Source organism: Limanda limanda, chromosome 1, assembly GCF_963576545.1.
Source record: "Limanda limanda chromosome 1, fLimLim1.1, whole genome shotgun sequence".
NCBI classification, from domain to species: Eukaryota; Metazoa; Chordata; class Actinopteri; order Pleuronectiformes; family Pleuronectidae; genus Limanda; species Limanda limanda.
In genome coordinates, this window is record NC_083636.1 from 18,279,494 (window position 1) to 18,307,455 (window position 27,962).

The window sequence follows — 27,962 nt, forward strand, 5'->3', positions numbered from 1 at the left end:
GCAAAGGGAAAAGAGACTGGTCTGAGGGGATCTAATTTCTAAAAGTCGCCGTGGACTAAGGCTCAGTTTTAACGGTTCCGAGGTGATTTTTAGCCTGAGTTCGGGTCCGCGAGTAGAACAAGAGGCACGGAAGTTCTCTAGGGAAGCAACTCTATAGGGGACACGCTGAAATACAAACATTTTGAAGCTTTGCTAGGGATCCGCAGTGTGTGAACAGAAGTATTGTTTTGGTTGTGGAGGCTGTGTGGAAAGCGACGGGTCTCCCCCAGCTCCCCTTATTCGCTCTTGAGATCCTCCAGAGTGGACATAAAACGGTGAGTACACCACATTGAGTGTTTGTTGTGGGTTGAGCACAAATCCGAGCTGGAAGGCTAACGTTGGCTTTACTTAGCTGGCTAGGCGCATCATGCTGATGCTGGCTAACGTAGTTCTTGTATCAGCTGAGCTTAGCTCGCTTGCTAGCTGGTGGATATCGTTAGTTCGGGGTGTGCAGGTGCTATTTCCCCTTTGGTTCGTATTCACTTCCATAGAAAAAAGAAACCCCCTAAGTAGCTGACGCAAGTTTCTAATGTAAGTGTCAAGTTTGAAAGCATAACGTCAGGAGACCACTTGCTAGCTAGCGCATGCTACTAGCTCAAATTAGCTTGACACAGACCCACCAGGGCTCTGACTTTTCGCTATAGTGTGGCAAAACACGACACGCCATACAAAGATCTAGGGCCAATGTTGTTCCATAATAGCAGGGGTCCGTTTGACAACGTGGTTAAGGCAGCCTCTATTACACATTAGCGGTAACGCTGGATTTGAATTGTCTGTCCCAGAACGTGTAACGCTTTCTCCAGAGCAGAGCCAGTCAACAACAGTTAACATTACCAGCAGCGAACTTGTCCTCAATATACGACATATTACCAGGATTCGTGCGTCGCCTGATTATAAATAGAGGCAGAGGGGGGCTCGCTTGATGCCTGGTGTGACACGGTGACACTGCGGGCAATGCAGCGCACGATTTGATCCGTTTTAACGTAAATAACGTTTCCCCCTGATGTAACGTTGCCCGCTTTATTTTCAAATACTATTTGCTCTGCACGTCGTTGCAGCGTTTGGCATATGAGCTAGCTCCTCTTCTAACCGTATGGTACTTGAATACACGGTCTTAAACATTGCCACGCAGTATGAACGACGTTCGTTTACCATTAGTTGCAAACTTGAATTGTCGTGGTGGCTCCCATCCTGCTCACCCCAGAGCAGGGGGCATTATTTCCGTTCAGCTAAATCTTTACAATGCCGCTGCTCAAAGCCGGAACAATGAGCTTTTACATGCATGTACACAGACATATGGTGTTAAATCTATGTCCAGATCTACTCAAAGCACAGGTCAGCTGTTTAAATAAATTAAATGCCCCGGGTCCATTGCGCAGTAATCTCACAGGCGGCTGAGCTTTTATAGAATCGCCTCTACAGCTAGATGAGTCGAGAATGGATCAAATGTCGAGCGAGGAAATGGTGGCTGCTGTTTTGTTATGGGACTTAAAAGAACAGTTCGCAATCACGTAATTTAGATTCGGGGTGTATTGGGTTCAATTGCTGCAAGCGTGGGGGGAGGGGATGTTTCCATTTGGGCATCTCGCCTCAGTCACACAATTCGTAACCCCAACCCAAGCTGATTGTCGTAAATGATTTCCACACCGGACCTTAAATATATTACCGTAGGAATGCGCAATCGGCTTTGGTTTTGCCCCCGAGGAGTTATCTCTCAACGTGGTCCCTCTTTCCTGCCTGTGACGAGCGAAGTATTAATCCACTTTCGCGTCGCTGCTAGCTAGCCATGCTAACCCTAACCCACTGCGCACTACACAGCTAGCTAGCTAACTCTCCACGGATGTTTTTTGGACCCTTTTATGCACGGCCCCCCACCAATAAGCTACAAATCCCGAGTGGTCACTGTGTGAAGCTGCTGCCTTCGCTTCCTGTCAAACACACGTTCACTTCGGGTTGTTCCACTGCTCCGATCCCTGCCTGCTACATGTCGACAGGCCGTCATTGCTAGCCGATTAGCTCACGGGCTCTGCGCCTTCGACGAATTGACAAAAAAGAAGCCCACTGGAAACAACACAGACTGCAGCGACAGGGTGATACTTAAGGCAGAGTGTGTGAAAGAGGCGATTGAATGCAATCTTGGGGGTTTTCTGTCCGTGGCGAGCCATTCCCTGGTTACACGATTGTCTCGCCGTCCTGAGAAAATCGCCTTGAAAATGGCGTCAGCACCAGGGAGTTGTGTGGTAACATAATAGCAACGTTGTGCCCTCCACACCCCTATCGGCAGGACTGACTGCAGCACCGACACACTCACCGGGGAGCAACTACACAACACATGCCATTTTATTGTATCTTAGCCGAGAGTTGACAAAACAATACGAACAAACAATTTGGAATTCTCGTCCTGGAAGATACACAACTTCGTCGTTTGGGGGGATTTTTGTCACACGGAGTCATTGATGGGCTGGATAGATTGTGTCTTTTCAACACACACACACACACAAAAACGAAAAACACAGCAGCCCTGTAACGTGCGTCACGGTTTATGCCTTTGCTTGTGTTTTGATGTCTGACAAATGAGGATTATTATTTAGAGATTTCATACAATAAGTACGAGCTATATACATTTAAAACCTAGTGTATATTTTTTTGACAACAAAGAGTGACTTTCATCAACGTACACTAACACACCCCTCAAAATAAATCTATTTGAGGTTTGCTTCTCTCTCACCTGCCCGGAATCCTCTTTATTAAGTTAACACTATTATGCAGTTTGTCTCCGACTACCAAGCTTTGTCATTTATCTTTACTGTTTTTGGTTAATACCTTTCAAATGTAATATGCTTTGTGTTTTATAGAAACACTGGGGGGAGGGGTGTGTGAGAGAGAGAGGGGTTAGTTGTCATATTAAAGTCTTTTGAATATGATTTCAAGGGGATAGTTTGATAGTTGAGTGTATTTGAGTACATTTAAATATGTAAACCAGGTGGAAGTTAACTCAATAGAAAGACCCAAGTAACCTCTGAGATGACACAGATATTGTGGTTCTGATATATTTTCTTAGGTAATATAACAATCTCCTCCAGTTTCACAGAACATATTTAAAGAACATAAAAGTCAAAGAAACACTGCCGGTGTCTCTCCAGAGCCTCATCTTTTGGACTGTATAGTATATGTGTAAAATATGAATGTTTGTGTCCGAGTTGTTCCCCATGCTGGCTCAATTTTACCAGATTTGTCAAGCGAGTTTGAAATCTGAAACATTCAAATAGACACTAAATTACACAAAAAATGGGAAGGATCCAAATCAACAGTAGCTGCAAGGATAGAGTTTAAAGCTCACAAGCTTTCACAATGTTCTGTGTTGTTTCTTTCCTCTACATCACCCCCATGGGATGAACTTTGGCACTCTGTGGAGCTCAAATGTCCTTTCATGCCTATCAACCGTTTGCCACAAACATTTCAGTTTCCTACTGATAATTTCAGTTCAGTGAAAAGTGGGACGTTTTAAAAGCTGCTTAAGGGCAATGAGTCATTAGTGCGTATGCTGAGGTTTCCCTCTGAAGCTTGCATTATCATCCAATCTATCAACCACATAAATGTGATATTTTTTGTGTGACTGCAATCCGCTTTGTCGCGGTTATGTGAGTGTGTTGTATTGTTGTCAACCTCACTGTGTTGATGTATCATACAAATACGCCACAAAAGCATGTGGCAGTAGGAGGAGGAAAGCAGGATACAGACCTCCACACTCCTGCATATCATTTGATATAGGCATGCAGGTTGGAGGCTCTGTATCCTTATTCATGTCTTATACATCACTAAGCACCTGAACGGTTGTATAGCTTCTGTCCATTGAGGACCTGGTTCTTTTTGATGAGTTTCAGCTGCCTGTAGATAGGGTTCACTTAATAGTGACAAAGGGTCTTCTCTTTTGAGGAGGATTTTCTGTACAGCTAGATGAGTAAGAGGGCCCTACTGTACTCAATCTGTCTCTGCTACATAATACACAAAATCCCCAGCCATCTTTTTCTTCCTTGTGAAGGAGCAAAGGCCTTAGACCTGATACCCCCCCCCCCCCCACACTCTGTATAGTGTGTTAAATACCTGCCTGGCTGTATGTGTGCCTGGTTCCCTTGTGCAGCAAAGAGTGCATTCGCTTGCTGTGTTAACAGAGATGGTGACAGGAGGTGAGCTGCCACTCCCCCCCCCCCCCCCCCCCCCCTGCCATAGGGACAGCACACTCTGCTAGGCAGCCGGGAGACTCCACGGTCTCAAATGACACACCTTCCCTCCAGCCCTAACCCCTTAACACACTCTATGACACAAAGTCACAAGCCTAACACAAAATATTCATTTTTTCAGCCCAATCAACAGAGACAATAAAGAAGTCAAGCAAAGACACAGGGTGTTTATTAGTGTATTAACATATTAACAGGGCAGATGAAGGTCACAGTCTCATCAGCTTTCTCTCCGACACTCTTCCTGTACTTGGAAGAGCTCTCCTTGTTTTTATGCTCTTTCCCCGTCTCCAGGCAATAAAGTCTCATACCTGAAACAGTCGCATCTCTGTGTCTGTGAAGTGTGAGTCTCTGTAGACACACATCTCACCTCAGAGGAAGGGGGCAAAGCTGCAGGGCTGTGGTCTGGTCTCTAGCGTTCACCCTTGTGTGGTACCCAGATCCTGAGAGACCCAGAGACAAAGCCGGCCAGCTCTGGGGCCCAACACAGTCACGTGGCATCCCAGCTGGGACGAGAAGCCAAGGCTCAGGTGACCTGTTTTTGTGCTGCTAGTTGGGCCGCAACAGATCCCTCTTTAAACTAGCAAGCTGCCTCCCTGACAGGTGGCTTTAGGGCTGGGGCTCCGGAGGCTGCAGCCGGACTGCACGTCCTTACTTTCTTCCTGTTGCTGTCCCTATGTTACAGTTGCATTTACGGGTAGCTGCACAAGGAGGGATAAGCCAAATAAAGAGATGTGCTGTTAATGATGGTGATGTAATGGCACTGCGGAACAGGCGTGAAATTGATCATCAAACACTGCTGTAATGGGACCTGAGTGGCTCTTAGTGTTTTGTCCCGTAGATGCTCAGTAGCCTCTCCCAATTTTCTTTGCTCACACATAGCTCACATTTTATTTAGCTGCACAATGCATTCCCCAAATGCTTTAATTCGCTGCCAGCTGCAGTTGTCCCTGCTTGTCACTCTCTGGTAAAACCAGGGGCAAAATCAGAACTACTTTAACAAACACACACACATATAGAGATGGCGTATGAAGTGAATTAGTTGCTTTGGTGTAAAATTGTTTAAAAGAACTCACCGTTCCCCGGCTGTGATACTCTGTAAGCAGCAGTGAGTGGGAGATGGAGAGATCGTACCCCAGCGATTTTCCGTGAACAGACATTACTCAGACTGCGGGGGGGCTGCCCCAGGTTAGCTGCCAAACCCTTTTCCTAATGACTTTAACTCGCTCATTTCCTGGTTGCTTGAACTGAGCACACAGGACATGGTTTGATTTTTTTTTCTTGCATCTTACCATTGCAAAACAAGCCTGTGTGGCAGATGCCAAGCATGTTGTGACGCGCTTCTAAATGACTGTCCCATGTCCACATGGAACTGAACATGTAACCATGAAGAGATATTTGTTGTTCTGCAGCACTGCTGGCCCTAAGCCTTTATTGTGTACTAGTTGCTAGTTAGGGTACATGAGCACTTCTAAGTCGTCTGGCCTTTACAGTCTAATGAGGTTATTTACTTGCACACACATCAACACAACTCTTAATGTGGCCCTTAAATATTGCTTGTGTGGACGCTAACATCCACATCCCCTGCTGTATTGATGTATGACTTCACCTTCAGTGCTTGAGTGCACAGGGAGTGCTGGCAGCCATGGGCACACTGATTTATGAAGGACGGGGCAGATGCATTGTGCCCCACTGTGGGCACGGTGAACACGAGGGCCAGGCCTACATTCCATCTGGGTCATGCTTCCTGTGTGTACGACTCTCTCCTTGTGTGAGTTTGTTTTATCCATTTGTTTGCGAGCTGAGTCATTGCAGCCAGCAGTGAGGATGGTGTAAAGTCACATCAGCTTGGCAGGGGAGCTGTGGGATTCAGTTGGAATCCCTCATTTTCTCCTGCTCCTCCTCTTTATCGAGAAACATAATCTGCCGGACTTGGCTGCGAAAACAAGGATGAAAACACTGTTACACATAGATTGGTGGTAATAAACTGAGGAGCAAGCTAAGCTGTTGTCTGTAGCTATGTGGGTTGAGTGTGATGGTATGGGTTTTCCCTCCGTGACTTCAGTGTGGTTCTGTCTTAAAAGGATAGTTATACCCCACACAATGACGTGACTGTGTCCCCTCACTGAGGGAGGGAAGGAGGAGAAAGGAGAGACTGGGTTACGCTATGTGCTCCACTCTGCCACCCAGAGTCCACCCAGGCTGTGTAGCGTCACTGTCAGACAGACCCCATGTACACCTCCCCCACCCTGCTGCCCTCCTGAAATGGAGGGGCTGTGGATGATTTCTAAAGCTCCCAACAGCGCACAGGGAAATCTCCTCAGAGAGCACATGAAAGGTGAACAGTTGTAGAGAGATGAGACCCAATGTAAACCGTAACCACTTCCATCCTGTGGCTCATTTTTACTACTGTCCACTTTCGCTGAATGCCTCCCTATCTACTCACCCTCCCCTCTGCATGTTCCCCATTTTCTCCACCCCTCGCTCCTCATGTGTTTCTATAACGGCAGAGGTTTTGGCCAAAGGTGCCTTTAAATGGTCTTCCCAGCCTCCTTGTAATTAGGAACAGTGTCTGCGACACTCCCCTTCCCCTCCGCTCTGCATTACTGTCTCAGGTTTATTTAGGAAGTGCACAGAGTAGGGAGAGAAATCCGGCTGGGCGGGGTGACTGGGCACAGGAAGGAGGGTGATGTGTTTTTTTTTACTTTTCTTTGGCTGCATTTCTCCTTAGTGACGGACAGCTTTTCTAGAGGAAGTAGGAGGAGCAGGCAGAGGCAGTCACAGCACAGCTCAGATTTAGTCAGGAATGCTGCTGCACTGTACTTGTTTTTCTTTCTTCCACTCGTCTTTTGTCAGTCTCGACTGTGGCCCGCTGCAGTGCAAGTGTGTTAGCGCACCACGAGAGGCTCCTTATAGAGGAATGTTTGAGAGGACAGGGCAAGGGGTTATCTGGCTGTGTGTTATTTTGGGGGTGGGGGGGGTTGTGTGTATGTGTGACCGTAAGCTTTATATTCCATAGTAGTGACATCAGGATTCTCTCACTGGGTCTGGGGTTGAAGGGGAGACGAACCTCTTGGACGAGAGGACTAACATACTATTTCGAAGGGAAGCTATTACCCAGTGCTGAAGTATACTGTGCCTCTCATATAACACAAAGGGGTGGGTGGGGTTGTTATTTAATTTTTAGACAAACTTTCCCGTCCTTGTTGAAAGCGATGGTTCTGGTTAAATCAGCTTCCATCCTAAAATGCAGCCCTGGTATCAAACCTATCAGTGATCACGTACTCGCATGTGAATTTTGAAAGTGATCCCACCAGTAGCCTTGGCTGACACACAGTCTCACAGGGGTCTTCTTCCTTCTATTAATTAGGCCTGGAGATGACAGCTGTCATGTCTGTGAGCCTCTCACCAGTCCTGCTGGCTCACACAGTGATATTGGGTGAATTTGTAATTGAAATAAATCGAATGGTTCCGTTGCTATTTAGAAGAGCAATAAACTGTTGTTGCTACTGAGAGATGTTTCCTTCACATCTGGTAATAGAATACAGGCTTCCTAGAAAGACACGGCACATGTCGGTGTAATACCTCAGAGGCATGCAGGGATAGGTCTTGGCGTGATGCACTGTTGTTGATGGCCAAAATGTGACGTATGGTCCTACTCGATACACAACATATCCTTGCTTTGTAACCCATCTACACCCCGAGCCGAGATCTGAGCTTTTGTTTGGCCCCAGCGTGCATGAGCAGGCGGAGGTGTGACCTCCAGCCTATTTTGTCTCGGCATCTGTCCCTCCCACTAATCCCGCTTATCAACAGAGCTCTCTGTATCAGGGGCAGCCACACTGACATATGCTCTTGTCTGGATTCAGACGCAAATACATGGCTTAATATTCCTATCGTTACTATCCACAGTGTTTAATTTATGAATCCATCAAACCACCTACTCGGGGACCAAAGGGACACAGTCGATGCCTGATGCCTAATATAATCAATCATTGATGAAGATCTTACAGATGCCTTTTCCCTGAGCTGTGCTAGAGAGTCACATTGACTTTCCTGTTAAGAGGATGTGTCGGTGTGCAGTTGCAGTGTTAGATTTTGTTTGTGTGCATGTGTAACCAGGATGAGAGTACGTGTGTGAGCTCGGAGCAGAGCAGTCTGTCGAAGGGGGGAAAAATGGCCTCTGTGTTTTGTTCTGTGTGCGTTTCTCCTGCCTCCTTTCATGGCGGCTGGCTGCCGTGTGTTCTCTTGCTCCCCTTAGTGGCGGGAGCTTCCTTACAGTGCGGCCCTCCGCATTCCAGGCAGAGTGTGTGTAGAAGTTGCTTTAGCGCAGTTCACAGCAGCAGCTCCAGGCTTCACCTCACAAAACCATATCCTCTCGCCTTTCATCAGTTAACACCCGGGTCTCTGTCGGAGGGGGAATTCCTCTCTGACTCTTCCCTGTGCAAAACTGTTCTTGGTATGAAAGTATGAATTAACGCATTCTGGAAATACCCCCCTTTCACTATGAACTTGTAATTTCGGGTTTGCTAGATGCAACCTTGCAAACGCTTCATACTTGAAATGAAACTAATGACACATCATCCTGTGTGTCAGGGGATCATTAATATATACTTGCCAAATGTTGCTACACAATACTAATGACATTTCTTTGCTCTCTCTCTCTATTGTTTGTCTACTTTTTCCTCATCTCCTGCATATTCAGGCCTTGTGGATGCACTTAGATGTCTGCAATGACTGCTGCGGCTGGCATGCCTCAGTGTTTTGGACTCCCATTCTCTGGACTCAGTAGGACAAGAACTGATCAGCAGAGAACGTCATGAGCATAGTCATCCCAGTGGGGGTGGACACAGCAGACACCTCATACCTGGACATGGCGGCGGGCTCAGAGTGAGTAACCCCCACAAAACACCCCTTGTTCATTCTTGTCAATTTCACTCTCTCCAAGCTCTATAATCTTTCACCTCTCTCCCTGCTTCTGCTCTCATTTCTCACCCTTCTTTGGTGTTAGTCACATACACTTGACACTTATTCGGTCTAATATGATTTCCCCTGTCCCTCCTCTCCTTTGAATATGCCCCAACAAGCCCTCTGTAATGACAGAAGCAGCTCAGTCATCCTTTTCTTTTGTGCGTGGCTTGATTCAATCCTCTCTTTTTGCGTAGATCTTCTCTCCAACATTTACACAGTTACCGGTAATGGGGAAAGGAATTTGCAGTCCATTTGCTAGGCCCCTCCAGTATCGGCTCTAATGGACAAATCTTTTCATTGATTATACTGCCACTCAGCTATTGCTCGTCACAAAGACATTTTGAGCGTTCAGCTATTAACTACATCTGCCCATGAAAATAAACCTGGCATTGAGCCTGAGCATACAGAAGCACACATGATTTTCCCTGATCCTCTCCTAATGCTCCAGCTTGATGATTGCACATGTGTACACTGCGATCATTTAGCGAAGCAGAAATGGTGCATGGAACCATGGCAACAAGCCTCCTATTGCCCCTCCTCTCGGTTTCCTATAGTTTTTTCAAGGACATTGCCGTGGTTTTTTCTGGTCAGATAAATGAAGCAAGAGGTTCTCGTTTGACTAAAGAATAACATACGTCATCAACTTATGGAGGTACTCCTGTGTCTTTAAAAGATGGAGCGCCCTCCCCTCTGCCTTCATCAGAGCTGTTGCCTTGACAGCTTGTGTTGCCATGGTATCTGCACCTCGCTCCCCTCCCTCCCCTCTGCACTGCGCAGGGCTTGTTGCCATGGTCACTGGCCTGAGTGACAGGTGGCCCTCACGTTGATATGGCGTCTTAAACAGTCTCACTGCACCCCATCGCCTCCCCCTCCTCCTCTCCTCTCCTCTCCTGCTACCACAGGGGGTAGGAGAAAGCCCCTGATTTGACTCTCTCACTCACTCTTTGTCCGTCCACGCACTGTGTCCGATCGCCTGCTGCAGATTTATTCAATTCAGATAACAAGGTTGAAAGGGGTTTCCACCTATTGCTGCGCAGGTTCCCTTCTGACCAGAGGGACGGAGCGTAGCTGGACACGCACATACGCACGCAGCTAGCATTGTGTGTAGAGCATTGTGAGTGCGCCAGCCGAGTCTAGGAACAGTGGGGCTGGCTACTCACCAGAGAAACAGCGTCACGTCCTTTCCACATCCCCCTGAAGTCTGCAGCAGCGTGACCAGCTGTTGGTTAATGTAGTGTGTGTCCACGGTGACACTTAGAGCCTAGCGTGCGCGCACACGCTGACAGAACACGTAGTGTTGCCATAGCAGCGAGCGAGAGCTCTTTGGGAGTGAAGGCGTTGCCTCTGGCTGTTCAGTGCTGCTCTTTTCTCTCCTGCTGTTGATCTCTCCATTCTCCACATTTGTCCACTCTGCCTCTTCACCCTGTCACAGCAGGTGCTTGCATTTTAAATGACATCTGTTCCTTCGTTAAATACTCACATCTATATGCTATAAATAGCATCTAGGGAGCTGCCACCTTGAATTAAACTTCAAGATCCACACTTCCTTTTTATTCCACCGTCTTTCTCTCCCTCATCTTTTTTTTATCTGTGACGCAGGCCATAGGTGTTGGTTTTGGAACTTGAACATTACTGACTGCACAGCTACAACCCTCCCACTGATGTGTACTCTGACTCTCTAGCCCCTCCTTCTACTTCACAGGGGTGGTGAAGTGAATGATACCACCCCTACAGTATGCACACATGCATTCAAACATGCTTACGTACTTCCCACTGACTAGGCGGGCTCACTTACATGCCGCCCGTTTCTGTCACTGCGCTGTGAGTCCTTTTTATATCACTCACTGCTTCACTTGTAGATCCAACTAAAAGAGTGATCCTTGCACCAAATGCACCCAGTCTCACTCTGTTTTATAAAGTGGAGGCTTTAGTCTGGTTAATGATTAAGTGGGGTAAGTGTGTCAGCCCACTGCACACTCTCAAGTAAGATTTTAAAACTTTCCCTCCACCATTTTTACTCTGACTGTTTCTTCACCCATAAACATTTAGACAAATATGTGTAGGTGTCTCATAATCTGTTGTGTACACACACACTCACACACTCACACACACACACTCACACACACTCGCACACACCTTCCCCTGGGTCTGCCTCCAGACCTCATGCATGCACTTACATTTTCACTTTGACAGTGAGCAGCGATACACACAGGAAGTGTTGCATAGTGCTCTTACGGCATGCAACCGGAGCAAAAGGGCAGAGCGAGGCTCATGCGGTACCGTGTCACCCCTTTACCTTTGGACTAACTTTTTAAAAAGGTGAGTTTAGATGAGGGATAGTGTATGTTATGTCTATTTTTATTTAAAAGTTCATGAATGCTTTTAATACTTGCTCCAACTACTTAGTTATTATATCTCCTAATGGGACTGTTTGCTGAACTTCTTTTCTGAATAGGATTTTTAGAATGTGTTACAGAATAAGTAAAGCTGAACAGTGTTGCACTGAAGTACTGCTCGTCCTGTTCCTACACTCTTCAAGTCTTTTGTACACATCTATCAGGTTTGCTTGGTGTGCTTTTCTCCATTTTTATGCCCTGTTCAGGTAAACCTGCCGTCAGTAGGTTTCATAGAGGTTAAGGTGCAGTTCTTTTGTTTTATGTCCATGGGACGTTAAGAGATAAAAAAGAGCAGAGAGGGAAAGAAGTTCAACCGCTGACACATTAACTAAAACATAAAGGTTTTTGTCTGTCTCCGACTTTGGAGAAGTTTTCTGAACAGGACTCTGTAAACCAAGATGTTTTTGCATGATTGAACCATTAACAAGTGGATATCTGACTTTCAGATTAATAGCTGGCATTTTTTTATCTCAAAAGCTTCTCGTGGATCTTGTAACGTTCAGCCTCTCACATTTTCACTTCTTTTTTTGTGTCCCTGTTCATACCTGATTATCTTGTCTCATGCCTCATGCGTTCCGCCAGCTCTACTTCCCTCTTTCCTCTGGAGCCTCCCCCTCAGCAACTGAAGAATAGACCAATCGTGTAATAATAAACGTGGGTTAGTCTCAAACGGCCAAACAGGCTCCCTCCCCGGCTGCACTGTGATCTGAGGGAAAGTGGATTTACTGGTTTGGTATGAATGAGCTTAAGAATTCTGGGTTTGTTGTTTAGTGAGAATAATAGGTAGCACGTGTTGATTACCTGCCATGTCTGTTATTTGTCTCAGGTTGTGAGGCCAAGGTTTAACTGGATTTGCAACAGCAGTCACACTGACCCTGCCCTCTGTCAATGTGACTGTCATTGCCGTAGCGTTTTCCCTGCTAACCCTTCCTCATGCACACACACTTCCTCACACTGCTGGATGAGAACAATGCACGAGTTGCCCTGTGTAACAACATTATTTTTAGTTTTTCAGTATAAAGTAAAATACGTTCTCTGTTTGTGTTGCTGCCCAGCAGACCAGAATCGGTGGAGGCCAGCCCTGTGGTAGTGGAAAAGTCCAGCTACCCACACCAGATCTACAGCACCAGTTCACACCATTCCCACAGTTACATTGGCCTGCCTTATGCCGTGAGTACAGACAAACACACAACACACACTCACACAACGCACTCTCTTACAAATAAGCTTCATACTGTAAACCCTCCCTTTCTGTTAATTATTGAGTGTTTATGACGAGCTCCCTTTTAGGCCAAAATATCATTGACCTATTGACCTGTAACGGGCAGGTCCGCGATATTTTTCTGATATAGTAGGTGAGAGCTTCATTAATCAGTAACTATCTTTGCAATAGATTAATCATTTAGTTAGTTGATTAAACTTACGTGGCAAACATCTTATAGTTCCAGCTTCTCAAATTATTTGATTTTCCTTAACTCGTACTAAAGGTTAGATATTTATTTACATGGATTGTCGGTTGGACCAAATATTTAATGACACCAACTTCAGCTCAAGTTCTTTGGTAATACGTCTAGTTTTTGTGTAATCTTGCAAAATAACAAACTAACTAAGGCATATGGAAACATTAAGAGCATAAAAGTTAATTGATAATGAAAACGATCATAAGTTTGAGTCCTTACAAAGTCCCCTCTCATATTACTAAGTACATTAAGACTTTGATAACCTCTTCAGTTCATTCTCTGAAACGGGAACATGCTTCACAATTTTGGGTGTTTGCTTTTTGCATTATCAACTTGCTAAACTGTCAATCACTTCCACGACATAACCCTCTTGTCTTCCGTCCTCCTGCCAGGACCATAACTATGGGGCGCGGCCCCCACCTACACCTCCGGCCTCCCCTCCTCCCTCCATGTTGATCCGACAAGGAGAGGGAGGGTTGTTTGTTCCAGGGGGCCAGGACGAAGCATCCAGGGGCACCACGCTCAGCACCTCAGAGGATGGCAGCTACGGGGCTGACATCACCCGCTGCATCTGTGGCTTCACCCACGATGACGGCTACATGATCTGCTGTGACAAGTGCAGGTAAAGAGTCCGATTAGCACAAGTAGTGTTGTTCATTGTTTACCAGATGCTTTGTATGATTTTGATTAGCTGATGAGGCAGACGTCCGTTTTTCCTGAGGACCTCCTTGATCTTAACTTTGAAGCAACCTCAAACAATGACTTTTCAAAAACCTCCTTGTTGTGATTTTTTTTTCCTTCAGTGCCTGGCAGCATATTGACTGCATGGGCATCGACAGGCAGAACATTCCTGAGACCTATCTGTGTGAACGCTGCCAACCACGACACCTTGATAGGGAGAGGGCCATCCTGCTGCAGACCAGGAAACGAGATTGTTTGTCTGGTAAGCATGACGACATAGAGGCATACACAGGCCCCCAGTCTCTGTAAATAAAAGCTTGTGGTTTAGTTTACCTGTAGAGCAAGAAAAAGTTATATTTACTTGCACTGAGTTGGATAAACTACAGATGGCATGTATGCCGCCAAATATTATCAGATTCTGAGAGCTCCTTTCCCCTGTGGAAGATACACCATGTGTCACAAGTTTTCTTTGTAAGTTTTTACATGGATCTTTCAGTTCTGCTTTTGCCTGTTTCCTTGCTGCAGTAAATGGCCAGCTTGTTAGTGAACAGAGCAGGTTGTAGGCTGTCAGGGTACAGCCTCCTCCCCCTGCAGGTTTAGCCATATTTTGAGCCGCCTGAGCCTGGAACACACTGACACCTGCTGGACAGATTATTAACGGCCTCTTTCTAATCTGTGCTGTGACAATCCTTTTCTTCCATTGTTGTCATTGGGCTGACTGTTTTTGAGCCTTTGCGGCAGCTGAAGCCTTTTTTATAGCCTTGTTTCTTTATACCGTTCTCTCTTCTTATCACTAATGTGTAATTATGTGCTTATTCAGATGGGGACACCAGTGCGACAGAGAGTGGAGACGAGGTCCCGTTAGAGCTGTACTCAACCTTCCAACACACGCCAACCACCATCACCCTGACGACTGGGCGTCTCGGGCATAAACAGGTTGATAAAAAACGTAAAAAGAGTGGCGATAAGGAGCCTCAAGCATCCTCAGCCCGAGCCAAGAAGGTCCGCTTGACTAATTTGTAAAACCAGCAATAAGGCATGTTGTGTATTATTTGCTTGAATTTCAAATAACATTGAAATTTCAATTTCGTTATTCTTTCAGGCCTTCCGAGAGGGTTCCAGAAAGTCCTCTAGAGTAAAGGTAAACTCTCGCAAGCAACACATAACCACTGTCTGTCTAATCCTGTGTCCTCTCTTGTGTCTAACCACCAACAACTGATCCTGTTACTTTCAGGGTGCCGCTCCAGAGCAGGAGCCAACAGAACACCCGTCTCTTTGGGAGAACAAGATCAAGACGTGGATGGAGCGTTACGAGGAGGCCAGCAGCAATCAGTACAGTGAGGACGTCCAGGTCCTGTTGCGTGTTAAAGAGCAAGGGGACGGCAAGAGCCTGGCGTACAACACACACCCAGCCTCTTTCAAACCACCTGTGGAGGTATACCTTACATATAGTCTGCTATAGTATTAACTCTACAAATACATCCAAACACATAACCTCTACTAGTCCGCCTGTCTATATAGATAACTTTCTCTTTGGATTTGAGTACCATTTAATTTTATGGCCTAACAAGAGTCTGTGTTTCTCTCCCTTCCAGAGTCAAATTCAGAAAAACAAGAAGATCCTCAAGGCGGTGCGAGACCTGGCCCCAGACTCCCTCATCATTGAGTACAGGGGAAAGTTCATGCTTCGACAGCAATTTGAGGCCAATGGTTACTTCTTTAAGAGGTCAGAAGGCTGGTCAGTTGTCAAAATATTTCTCAGAGGAGATCTCATGAATTTAAATTGAATACACTACACTATGAAAATATTACACTGGTGATTTATGACCACTAATGCATTGATTGATGTTTTCCCTTTTAGGCCGTACCCATTTGTGTTATTTTATTCAAAATTTGATGGACTGGAGATGTGTGTGGACGCTCGCAGCTTCGGCAACGAAGCACGCTTCATCCGTCGCTCATGTACCCCCAATTCTGAGGTAAAGAGACATCCTGAAAAAAAAACTCCAGTCATATCCCGTCTGTGTTGTCTGTGTCCATTATCCTCTAGTTTTTACTAATATGTTGCTCAACTGCCCTCAGGTGCGGCACGTCATCGAAGACGGCATGCTGCATTTATACATCTACTCATTGAGGCCTATCACCAAGGGCACAGAGATCACCATTGGCTTTGATTTTGACTATGGCAACTGGTGAGTTATGAGGATTTAAGTGGAATCAAAGCAGAAACGCGCTGTTATTTTTCCGTCTGACTTCATATTTGGCTTTGTCTTCATTTGTGCAGTAAGTACAAGGTGGACTGTGCCTGTGTGAGGGGGAACCAGGAATGCCCCGTGCTCAAGCACAACCTGGAGCCCACGGAGAACTTAGGTTCTGGAGGTCGCCGCCGCGGGAGTCGCAAGGACAAGGAGACGGTGCGGGACGACCTAGGCCAGAACCAGAACATGGGTTTGGACGGCGAGGGGAAGAGCAAGAGTTTATGCGACGGCAAACAGAGAAAACTTTCTCCTCTCCGCCTCTCCATCTCCAACAACCAGGTAAGATCCCACTGTTGTGCTCATCACACTGAATGCACCAGATTGCACTCTTCTTTAGCGCTTGACTGCTCATGTGTTACATAGACATTTTGTTAAAATACATTCAACCTTGTTGTCCATGCATGACATTTTGTTTGATCTTTGTAAAATGGTCTGTGCATGTGTTTTCCATTGTGAGTCACTCTTTGTTAGTATACATCCCCTTTAATTCCCTGTTTTTCCCATCACCCCTTATGTTTTTCGTTTTCCCGATAAATGATTGAGGACACAGTTCAGATTTTACAGCACACAATACTTGTGGTGCCACTTGTGCAAGAGAGATGTGTCGCACTGTATTTCTCTTTAGTGCAAGTGTAGACATTTATGACCGTTTGTTAACGTGTTAACTGCAACAGAGTCTCTTCCAGAACAGCAGTTTTAACGTTAACGACACAAGGTTCATTCAACAGTTGAAAATTATAGAAATCGAATTATTGTCTTAGTTTATTTTGAAGTTTGGTGTTTGACCATTAAGCGTCAGCCCAGTGTCATGTAGCTTAGGTTGTAGGATGGTTTAGACTTTAAGGAATTAATTGAAATGAACTGCAGAGTTGTGTCACAGCTGAAAGAAAGAGAAGAGGAGATGAGATGTCAGAGCACAGGATATTAATTACTTAGAAGCGACAGGTCTCAATGTGTCAGCTCCTCTATTCATTCAGGAAGAGGGTCCTGATTTAATCAGGTGTGTTCTGTGCACATTGATGAACCTCTAAAGAAAAAACCCCAAAGAGTGACACCCTCTAGTACCTTTACAGATACCCCCCCCCCCTTCCCCTCTTTCTTTACCCCACATCCCCTCTCCTCCACTCTTACCTGTCTCCCTTGAGTCTGTAGCCAGACTGAATGATCAGCCTTGATAAAGCGCCATACCCCCCCTTCTTCCCTTCTCTCACAGGATCCTGAGTTATATGAGGATCTTGAAGACAAATCCTCCGTTAGCAATGAAGTAGAGATGGAATCAGATGAGCAGATTGCAGAAAGGAGGAGGAAGATGGTAAGTGTGCCAAGCCAGGGGCTACAGCTTTGTTTGTGTGGTTTTTTTTTTCAAGCAATGAAGCCACCCAGCAGAAAGAGCAAAAATTTAAATGCCCCCTGTTGCACTGGGCATGGACCTTAGGGGGCTGTTGCTTGGATAGGAGCAGCTGTCTTCTACCTCTCATCCTTAAACCTGCCCTACTCTTCATCAATCATTTACTGCTAGCACTCACACCATTGCCACTGTTGCTGTTTTACAAATGTCTTTATCCCTCATTTATTTCCGACCTTGCTCTTCTGTCCCCTCAGAGCTATATGGCTTTGTGCTTATGTCATACATTTTATTTTCCTCATTTTCATGTTTTTTTTTGGTCACAATGTTAAAAAATGAAATCCGAACCCAAGTGCCACATACTCACTCGTACACGTGAGTGGGAACAAACCCTGAATATTGTGGTGCCTTGAAACTATCTCAGAGTGTTTGTTATAGTTTGAAATTAACTGTCAAGTCAGTTGAAACGCCCTGTTACCGGTTCAGCCGTTCTCCATATCCCTGCCAAACAGCCTCATGCCCCTGAGCAATGGGATCAAACACCCACAGGGCGAGCATGGTACACTGTACTGACACAAACACACACTCTGGAAATTACCCTGCAGTCAGCTCCATTTCACACAGCGGACCCAAAGTTTAAATTGCTGACTCATCTCTGGCCAACATACAGTTCTGCTAATGGCCAGATAGGGATGGATAGGTGAAGAGAGGGGATGAAAGAGAAATAGAGAGGAGCGGCTGCAGAGGGTAGAGCCTTGTTGCCAGGGCCACATTGACTTTGGGAGATCCAATAGTCAGCCTTCTATGGAATGTGGCCCAGGAGAGAGTGAGAGAGAGCGCGCTCCGCGGCTACAGCAAAGAAGCATGCATTCACACGCTGATAATCACAAGCGTAGTAAATGCATGTGGGTGTTCTAAATCCAAGCTGTGACAAGGTGCGAGGGAGATAACATCAGTGTGTGCTGGCTTGATATCCTGCCTACTTAAACAGACGTGCCTATCGGTTGAAAAGGCTGTTTGTGTTATGCTCTGCTAACTGAGCGTTTGGCTGCTGATTTCCTGCGCTCAGTGTTTTTTTTTACCTGGCTGCAAGACAAATTTCACCTTGAGGCCAATGAAGATAAAACTTCTTGTAGTGCAACATTAAATAGAGACCTAAAAAACTTTGGCCACAAACCTCCATAGTTTTCCTTTTTTGTTTCTGTTTGTCTGTGAATGTTTAACATTTCAAAGAGGACAATTGATTGATGACCATGCTTAGATGTTACTGTAAGAACAGAAGTCCTGACAGTCTTAACCCATTAAGAGCTAAGGGGCCAAATATAACATTTGATATGTTAAGCATTTGTGAATATTACTACAGGGTCTGAATCTATCATTTTTGTTTTCTTCAATGATGTACTGCTGTAATCTGCCTCAATAACGCTCCCCTCTTCAGCCATGGTGTGAACTTTAAAAACTTTTTTGCAGGTTAAGAGCGTTGAAAATATACACTACATTTCCCATAATACATTTCAGCAAATCACAATCTAGTTTATTTGTACACGTCTTTACAATAATTAAATACAAAACTCACATGTCTCATCCAGCTCTTTAAGAAGAACATGAAATCTGTCGCACCCGGTCTTAAAAGTTTATACACACACATGTTGCTTCAGGACTAAATAGAATAAAGCGGTTTGCGACTTGTCTTTGACAAAGGTTTAAAAACATCAGCTGTAGAATATCCCCCTAACCTGGAGGCGATAACAGGAGAAGGTTACCTCAATATTTGACAGTTGTCTCATCAGTACATTCCTAAAGTAGTTCTCTAATTGGCAGTGTCCTATAAAGTAGGATATTACAAAGACACACCACCAGAAAGTTAGGATTCACATCTGTCCAGCATTGTTGAAGCCTTGTTTAGGGGGGACATGTCTCATCTAAACGTGTCTCATCTAAACTAGGCTGTCTCTTTATCGAACATTCAGGCCAGCCCAGCGGAGCAGTCCCATCTCCCTGTCGGGGCGGCTTCCAGCTGGAAGGGACTGAAACACAAGGAGGTAAACTTGACCCATTCATAGCCAAACCCACTCCACCCATTTACCAGCCTCCCCCACCCCCAAACTCTAACCCTAACCCTAACAACTGTGCCGTCTGTACAGACACCAATCTTCGGCCTGACCTATGCAGAAATTCTGGTGTTACCTCTATGTTTAGTGGTATAGATGTATTTTCAAAGGGGGTGTTCTGAATGAAGGTGGCGCCCTTTTTATCTTGTTGGAAGTAGCCATGGTTTCCATGTACAGAGCTGGGAATATTTTTGTGTTACAAATATGCAAACAGGAACACATAAGGCAGGACACATTTCAAGTGTCTGGTCGTCCCAGTTACTTTTTGACGCAGCCTCACAACATTCTCCTGTTGCTTCTGTCCGGCCTCTCCCCTTTTGTTTCCTGTGTTGTGAAAGAGAAGGGGTCACTTTCTTCACTTGTCTCTGCACTTGGCACTCAGCTAAAAAGGCTATTTCTGCTCAGCACACATTAACCCGAAGTATTTCTCCCTCTGGGGCTCTGTGGGTGAGGTAATGTTTAATGGACTAATGCGTATGCGCCCTCTTCTTCACCCCCTTTTCCCCCAACCCCCACAACAAACCCTCTACAGACACGAGAAGAAAGGAAGATGGAGGCCATCCTGCAAGCCTTCGCCCGCATGGAGAAGAGGGAGAAACGCAGGGAGCAGGCCCTGGAGCGAATCGGTGGCAAGCCAGAGATTGGGGGTCGCAGTGACTACAAGGATGAACCTCCGGCCACTCCTGAAACAGAAGATTCCCCAACTCTCATGCAGGTGAGAACAGAGCGCGAGCAAAAACCTTGTAGTTTGCTGTTTCTTTTGAATGTTGGGTGACATAAATACTTGAGCAATCGCACACACAAGCCAAACCTGGTTTTTGAAGTAGCCTCTGTTCTGCTAACCCTGACCAAACAATGTTTTCCCAAAAGTAGTTACTTTTAAGTCATATTTAAAAAAAAAAAAAAAACCATCAGATTTAGATGAAACTAATATATCAGCAATTTAAATTTTTGAATAAATCTAAATACTTGACTGTCTTCATCACAGCCACTTCTGGAGGTGAAAGAGGAGCCAGGACTAAAGCAAGCAAAGGTCAAATCCTCTAGAAACAGGAAGAGTTTCTCAAGAAACCGCACGCACATCGGTCAGCAGCGCCGGCGAGCTCGCACCATCAGCACCTGTTCGGACTTGGCCCCAGGCTCTCCGACTGAGTCTATTGAGCCCATGTCCAATGACTCTCCTGAAGGGGAACTCCTCACTTCACTAGAGTCTGAGAACATGGCTTACCAAGCAGAAGACTGCAGCCCTCCACACAGCAGCTCACCTGCACCTGACAGAAACCGCTCTGGGAGCAAGAACTTCAAAACTAAAAAGGTACATTTCCATTTTTAATTCTGGACGGGCAACGTCAACCTTACTGAGCAACTCTGTTTGTTTTGACTTTTTTCATGGGCTTACAACTTTGTTTTTAAATTGAGCTACTTGGAAACAATTATTGATTGATCATTTATTTTGTAGAACACAACATATCCAACATATTACATTGAATAAATTGTCAATTGATTTGCTAAATGCTCTCAAACTTTTCAACAGCACTTTGTCAGCGAATGGGTGGGAGATAAGCAGCAGGACCGTTTTGCAGTGCGAACCCCCGAGCCGATCCCAGAGAGACCACTGAGAATAAGCAGTGACCCAGAAGTACTCGCCACACAGCTGAACGCCCTTCCAGGTATGGCCTGCTCGCCGCAGGTCTACAGCACGCCCAAACACTACGTTCGTTTCTCGTCCCCATTCCTGGCGAATCGCAGCCCCACCACTCCCGGAGTCCCTTCAGGGAGACGGCGATCTAGAGAACTGCCAGAAACTCCGCCAACCACAGGCTCCTGCAAGAAGGTACAGAATCTTGCTACAGAAATATTCCTTTTCTTTATGAATGCATCAGCCAATTTAACACTAAACATTTTGCGCTGTGCGAAACTAATCAAATGGGTCAGATTGAAATGGGACCAGTTAAAGAAGAGGATAGAGCAACTTGTTTTAAGCTGATGTCTTACTAGTTTCACTGAAGTTCCCTCTTCTCTTTTTCACAGCGATGGTTGAAGCAGGCTCTGGAGGAGGAAGGCTCCCCAAGCCCAGCCAGACGACATAGCCTCCTCATGCCCTGTGAGGGACCTCTCAGCCCCTCCATCAATGGAGACTCGGACAGCCCTCTACCGTATAATGGCATCTGCTTGTTACCAGGTCAGTGTGTGTGAGAACTCGGTATCCAGTGCTCAGCCTGGTCATAAAAGCAACCTATGTAAAATAAATCTTACTTAAGTCAGTTTTCAGAAAGCGCTTGGATATAAACTCATGCACGCACAAAACTTTGCTTCTTTCAGAGTTGCCCACACCTTTGAAAAAGCGGCGGTTGAATCCGTTAGATGCCTGCATGTCCGAGAGTTCGACGCCCTACGGCTCACCATGTGCAACGCCCACCAGGAGCGAACAACCGGAGGCCCCCGCGACGCCCGTCTTACTCGCGACCCCTCCACGTCCCCGGACCGAGGAGCCCATTACGGAGCCCCTGCCCAGCACCCCAACACAGACACTTACTGCCCCTCAGGAGGTAAGGCTGGTGCATGAAGGTGGCTTCATCTGTTTTTTATGTGTGAAAAACCCGGAATGACTGAAAGTGTTTTTGGTTTCACAGAGTGAATCTTCAGAGGAGAGTTCACCAGAGGTCAGCCGGAAACCCAGTGTGCAAGAGGTAACATTTACACAGCAGCAAATACGGTTCTCGAGGATCAGTGATTATCAAACATTGTGGATCCTGCCTACAACTGGATTAGACTCATTTTCAGTTCATCAAGACAGATTTGTGTGCTGCCTCATTAAATATTTAAAGTTTGAAAATGAAAGGTCTAACCAGGGTATTTCATTTGAAAGATTAAAAATTCAGAGGCAGGATATGTTTCTGACATCATATGGCTAGACTGTTACGAAGAGAGCAGAGTGACTGTACCTCTGATGTCGTTGTTTGACATTACAGAGTTTAATATTCATTTTCTTCATTAAGACAGATATTGATCCCTCTCTTCTCTCCCAGGCTGATCGCCCGCCTTCGTTGGCCTCCTCTCCAAGCAACAGGGCTCCCAGCTCGGATGTGCTACCGACCGAAGCCAAGCTGCCAGTTCCAGAGAGTCCACAGCCCCCAGTGACGGAGCCTATGGACTGCGGAGAGGACCGGGCTGATGGTGGAGTTGTAGAAGTCAATGTCGAGGCTCCCTCGTCTGCAGAAACTCTTGCTTCCACTTTTCCTGGCTGGATAAAAAGCCCAGAGAGAGGCCCGTCTGGGGCAGCTGGCCTGAACTTCTCCCCAGTCAACTCAAACTTAAGGGACCTCACCCCGTCACACACTCTGGAGCCTCTGGTTGCTCTTTTCAGGCCTGAGGCTGCAGCTGGGACTGCAGCAGTGTCCCCAGCAGTGGCCGGGCCATTGGTCATCGCTCAGGCCCCCTTCAGTGAAGGCCAGGGGCAGCTCTTTTACCCCTGCGCTGAGGAGGGTAGCTCACTGGGATTCACTCGCTCACTGAACGGGGACGGCAACGGCGAGGCCGGAGGGTCGTCACAGAACCCTCCACAAAAGAAAAAGGTACATCTACTAATTTACTGATAATTTTGAGCTTTCTGTATTCTCTATGTTAAAATCTGCACAAATTCTACATTACTATTTCAATATTTGTGTGATAAAAGTAAATTAAACGCGTTGTACCAGAGCTGCTACAATTATTTAATTTTATCTGTTGATCAATAAAATGAAACATTACCTAGTTCTTAGTCTCATGTTTGTTAATTTATGATGAGGTTTGCAGTGATGTGTACAGATGATCATTGTCTGGGCTTATTCTCTGTACCACACTCGAGTGGATCAGGGGATGATCACATTGTCTATTATGTCAGTGATTGTCCAAATGCTGCCCTCTAGTGGTTCGATGTAAGACTTCCCTGTGTATAAATGACACTGAGGTTCTCTCTTCCCAGGTGTCTCTGCTCGAGTACAGGAAGCGTCAACGAGAAGCTCGCCGCAGCGGCTCCAAGACGGAGTGCAACTCCCCCGTTTCCTCCGTGCCGCCTCTGAACATGGACGTCTTTCCTGTCGCTCTGGAGACTGCCAGTGAGCCTCCTCCTCCCCCCCCTGCTCCCACAGTACTCTGCAACGCCACCACCAACCCCCCCACGGTCACGGTAAAAGAGCCTCAAACCAATGAGGAGGCGGAGACTGCTGCAGAGAAGGGAGAGAAGGAAGGCGGGGAAGGACAGTGGTATGTGCTGTCAGAAATAAACATGAACAACCACATTTATTATCATTTTGTTATCAAGCTCGTATTATCATATATGATAGTAATGGTCCGAATGTTTTTCTGCAGGACGTCGTCGAATTCCGTGGAGCAGGCCCGAGAGCGGAGCTACCAACGAGCGCTGCTGCTCAGCAAAGATAAAGACACAGGTGAGAATAGAGATACTGACACTGACTCATCTGGATGAAGAGTAACCTTCACCCGTCAGTCATTCTTACTCTTCTTGACTCTTCTTGTAGATGGTGAAACAGAAGGTGGTGACACGCCTGCACTCAGAGACTGTCCATCGCCAGGTCTTCAGAAGACGCCAACCCACGGAGTGAGTCCTCATGAGACTGTGACTTGTGATTATAAAGCTTAAAGTGAAGACATTGTTTACATGTTTTTAAACTCAGTAATTAGGTTTGAAGTATTTGTGTCACAATTGGAGCTAAATAATTAGATTTTACAAGATGGTGATCAGATTCATCTCAGCGAGTTCTCAGCAGGTGTCTGATTTTGCCTCTCTCCTCTCAGCCCGTCTCTCCCGGTTCCGTCTCCCAGACTCCGAGTCGTTCAGTGAAGGAGGACAACGCAGACGCTCAACCTCGGACGCCAAATCTGACAACGCCGCCAGCGAGCAAATCCACAGGACCGAAGCCGGCTCCTCTGACCCCCACCAAGCTGCATCAAGCCCCCCTACCCTCCTCTCCGGTCCACTTCCCTGGATCCTCACTCCTCCTCTCCCCCAAGCCTCAGGCTCAGGGCTCGCCCTACCGCAGCCAGAGGGCGCTGTTCTCTGCGCAGCCTCAAAACCAGCCCCAGGCTCAGACTGGCCCCTCTCCGTTCCCCCAGTATAACGCACAGAGTGCTCCCCCGCCACCGCCCCCTCCTCCACCAGCGCCTCCAGTCTCCACGGCGTATTTTCCCAGCCAGAGCCCCTCGCCCGCTGGACCCTTCGCCGGGTTCAAACCTTCCGTTACCCCCTCTTACCCCCCCGGCTCTCAGCCCTTGATGCAGACTCTTCCCCACAGTGTGCACTATCAGAGCTCAGCCGTGCCTCCTCCACCGCCTCCTCCACCTCCACACCCGATGAGCGGCCCCACCCTGCTGCACGTCAACCTGCAGCCTGCTCCCATCCAGCAGCACCAGCTCCTGCTGACCACCGTTCCCCCTCCGCCTCCTCCCCCTCAGGTTCAGTCGTCCCAACAACCGCAGCAGCAGCAGCAGCCTCCTGCCGGCGGCAACTTGTTGTCGCTCACTCCTCCTCCACCGCCTCCGCCTCCTCCCCCGGCCCCATCAACCAACCCCCCGATGCAGCCCCACCACTTTCAGAACTTAGGGGGGTTTCAGCCGGCACTGATGCATCCAGGCACCGCAGCCAATCCCTCAGTGCCCCAATCGACGTACCCCCCACCCATTCAGCAGACTGGACTGCCTCCACCTCCCCCTCCTCCCCCCCAACAGACTCAACAAGGCCAGGCCCAGGCCGCCGCCTCCCAGATGCCTTCTGGGACTCGTGGAGCTCCTTCGTCCTCCACCCCCTTCCACAGCTCGGGGTACCTTAGCACGGGGTGGCACTGACCGCCCTCTCTGCTGTCGGCCCCGCACCCCCCACCCCGGCAGCCCCTGAGAACTCAGCCTGAGAGGGGCGTGTACCATAAGCTGTAGATATGTTTTCTATGTACCTGAACACATGGCCAGTGGAAAAACAGCTGATTGTGGGATAGAAGGATACTTTTTAAAATAACACAAGGACAGAATAATTTTAGAAAAAAGGACAGTGAAATAATCTTCAAGACAGACTGTAAAAATAAAGATGGACGATCCCCCGTCTACCCCCGGTGCTCATATCCCTCACTGTCTGGCCTCCCTTTGTTTTGTATATCCTTCCTGCGACGGAGAGGGACGCTCTCTGTTCTGTGTCTTGTTCGGTCTCCCGTTGTAAGGCCCCCGCACTTTGTTTACCAATTGACATTCCAGCCTGTAAACCCCCCCCACCCCCCTTTCCTCTTCCTCCTTTTGTCAGTTTATTCCTTTTACTTCCTCTTCTCTCTCGTCTCGTCGGCTCTCTACACCATTTCTTTGTTTTAATCTAGTGGCTCATTATAGCAACGAGAAAGCTTTTTGTATAGAGAAAAAAAAACACAATTATTTTTTTTATTCCTCTGTCTAACAACAAATATCTGTGCACCGCTGCAGAGTCAGAAAAAAAGACCCGTTTCTGGGAGCCTGCCTCACCGCCCCCGGGAGGCTGCACTCGAGTGTGTCTGTGTGTGCGTTTGTGTGTGTGGCTGCTTTTGAGGAGGAAGGTGTGTGTGTGAGAGGTTTTGTGTAACGAGTGCTCTTAGTCTTCTGAAGTAGGCAGAGTGGTCTCGCCCACAGGTAGGACGTTAGCGGTTTATTTTTGAATATCAATGGTTATTTGTAGAAAGTGTAATTTAATGTATAGGTGGTTACTCCAGCTTTCACCAGGAACAGGTTGTAAATATTTGCTTCTTTTCTTTTCTATGCTTGTACAATTCGCTCCCATCCCATTTTGAACTATCGTTGTACATATGAACGCTCTTCTTGGCAAAGCTGAATGTTTCTGTGACTGTAGCATTATTTTTATTTTATTTTACTTTCCCCTCCGACTCTTCGACTTTGTCCTTTTCTTTTTTTTTATTATTTGTGTTTGAGTGTATGTTTGTGTGGAGGGGAGAGACTCACAGACACTGCACTGGTTGGCTATTTTCATGGTTCATTATAATAAATCACTGTAATGACAGTTTTATACCACTTGTGGTGACGTGTGTCTGGGAGAATTTGTGCCACCGTCTCCGCTGCTAGTTAAACATCCACTGTGGTCGTTCTGCCTTCAGGAGAGAAGAAGAAGAAGAAGAAGAAACATTCAAGGACGGAAGGAAAGCTCGTTCATGGCTGAATCTGTTTAGCCACGTAAAATGAAGATCAACTGCTCTTGGTTGTTATGGATGGATGCACACACCTGACCATAAATCCAAAAACAAAAAAACTATTTCATCATTGTAAACTAGCTATATTTATAAGATTAAAGACTAAATATAGTTTAAGATGATATTTTCAACAAGTATTTTGAAATATTTGTTAATTAAAAACAACCAGATGAATCAATATCAAATCTAGTCCAAATGTGTAATGATATCAGTGGATGGAGTTTGTCTCACGTGGCTCAATCACTGCAGCTCTTGTTAATTCGCGGTGCAGACAGGAATGTACTGTGAGAGCTGAACTTGATTGGCTCAGCTTGAAATGTCCTAAACTGGCCCCGGTACACAGATCCACTGCTGTGCTGGTTTAGAAGACAACCTGCTCTTTCCTCAGGCTCAATCTGACTCGTGATTCTGATCTTAGAAAATAAAAACTCTCTGCTGTGTAATCACCGCTGCAGCCTCACGGAAACAGCTTTAAGCTTCTAGTCCAATCAGAACAAACTACCTGATGAAACACAATCTCATCGCAAGGAGTCAGAACTGTCATTTCTCCTGGTGGAGGTGCACCGCCTCCTGCCGGGCCCACGATTCATGTGAGCAGATGGCCTGTGATCCAGAACCCTGCGAGCATGTCAGAGCTAATATCTCCATCTGAGCTGGCGCTGGTGAGTCCACCTCTGTCGTTACTGTGATGAAGCTCCCGCCCTTCACTGCCTCTCATTACAAGGACGAGCATCAGGTCCAACTCTCGTCATGTGATTCTCTCTCTCGCTTGGCAGAAGTTACTCCATCTGCAGGCTGCTCACCAATCTTCTGAGATGTCACAGCTTCAATGTGAGATAAGAGATAAAACATGCCTCAGATTTTATCATTAACTTTATTTAAGCCTGATTTTAATCACAAGGTTTTGACCTTCAGAATTCCCAGTAAGAATTTAATCTGCCTCAGACTGTCTGAAAAAGAAGTGTCTGAAATAATCAAGTGACTATTACTCACTATGAAATGTTTTATTTCAATTGTAAACATGTATTTCAAAATACAGCATTTCACAAAATGCAATTTAACTCCTAACATGACTCAAAGAAATGAAACAAACGTCATGTATTTATTGACCTTTACATAATATTTTGTCAATACTTCTCAGCAAAGTGAATCAATGATTCATAATGTCATTAATTATTAATTGAACTCGAGATGGAGCTGGTAAACAGCAGACAATTGATAAGGAAATGATGAGAATGGAAAAGGA

At 46.3% G+C, this 27,962-nt stretch overlaps 1 protein-coding gene across 5 annotated transcripts; it reads left to right on the forward strand.

Moving 5' to 3' along the window:
* On the forward strand, positions 1 to 26,540 carry kmt2e (lysine (K)-specific methyltransferase 2E). Of its 5 annotated transcripts, none has more exons than XM_061066065.1 (25): positions 1 to 314; positions 8,983 to 9,167; positions 12,700 to 12,814; positions 13,497 to 13,726; positions 13,908 to 14,047; positions 14,606 to 14,787; positions 14,888 to 14,926; positions 15,020 to 15,220; positions 15,381 to 15,511; positions 15,647 to 15,764; positions 15,868 to 15,977; positions 16,070 to 16,322; positions 17,257 to 17,355; positions 19,359 to 19,430; positions 20,032 to 20,214; positions 20,488 to 20,814; positions 21,034 to 21,333; positions 21,531 to 21,681; positions 21,822 to 22,048; positions 22,133 to 22,189; positions 22,529 to 23,074; positions 23,464 to 23,744; positions 23,850 to 23,929; positions 24,020 to 24,099; positions 24,297 to 26,540. In XM_061066065.1, exons 2-25 carry the CDS (start codon positions 9,097 to 9,099, stop codon positions 25,341 to 25,343), a joined length of 5,040 nt encoding a protein of 1,679 aa, XP_060922048.1. In that variant the 5' UTR covers positions 1 to 314; positions 8,983 to 9,096; the 3' UTR covers positions 25,344 to 26,540. The 5 variants fall into 5 exon arrangements, with proteins under 5 accessions (XP_060922048.1, XP_060922206.1, XP_060922129.1 ...); XM_061066223.1 differs by having other exon boundaries at positions 14,606 to 14,721; XM_061066146.1 differs by having other exon boundaries at positions 12,703 to 12,814.
* Positions 26,541 to 27,962: the final 1,422 nt, after the last annotated feature.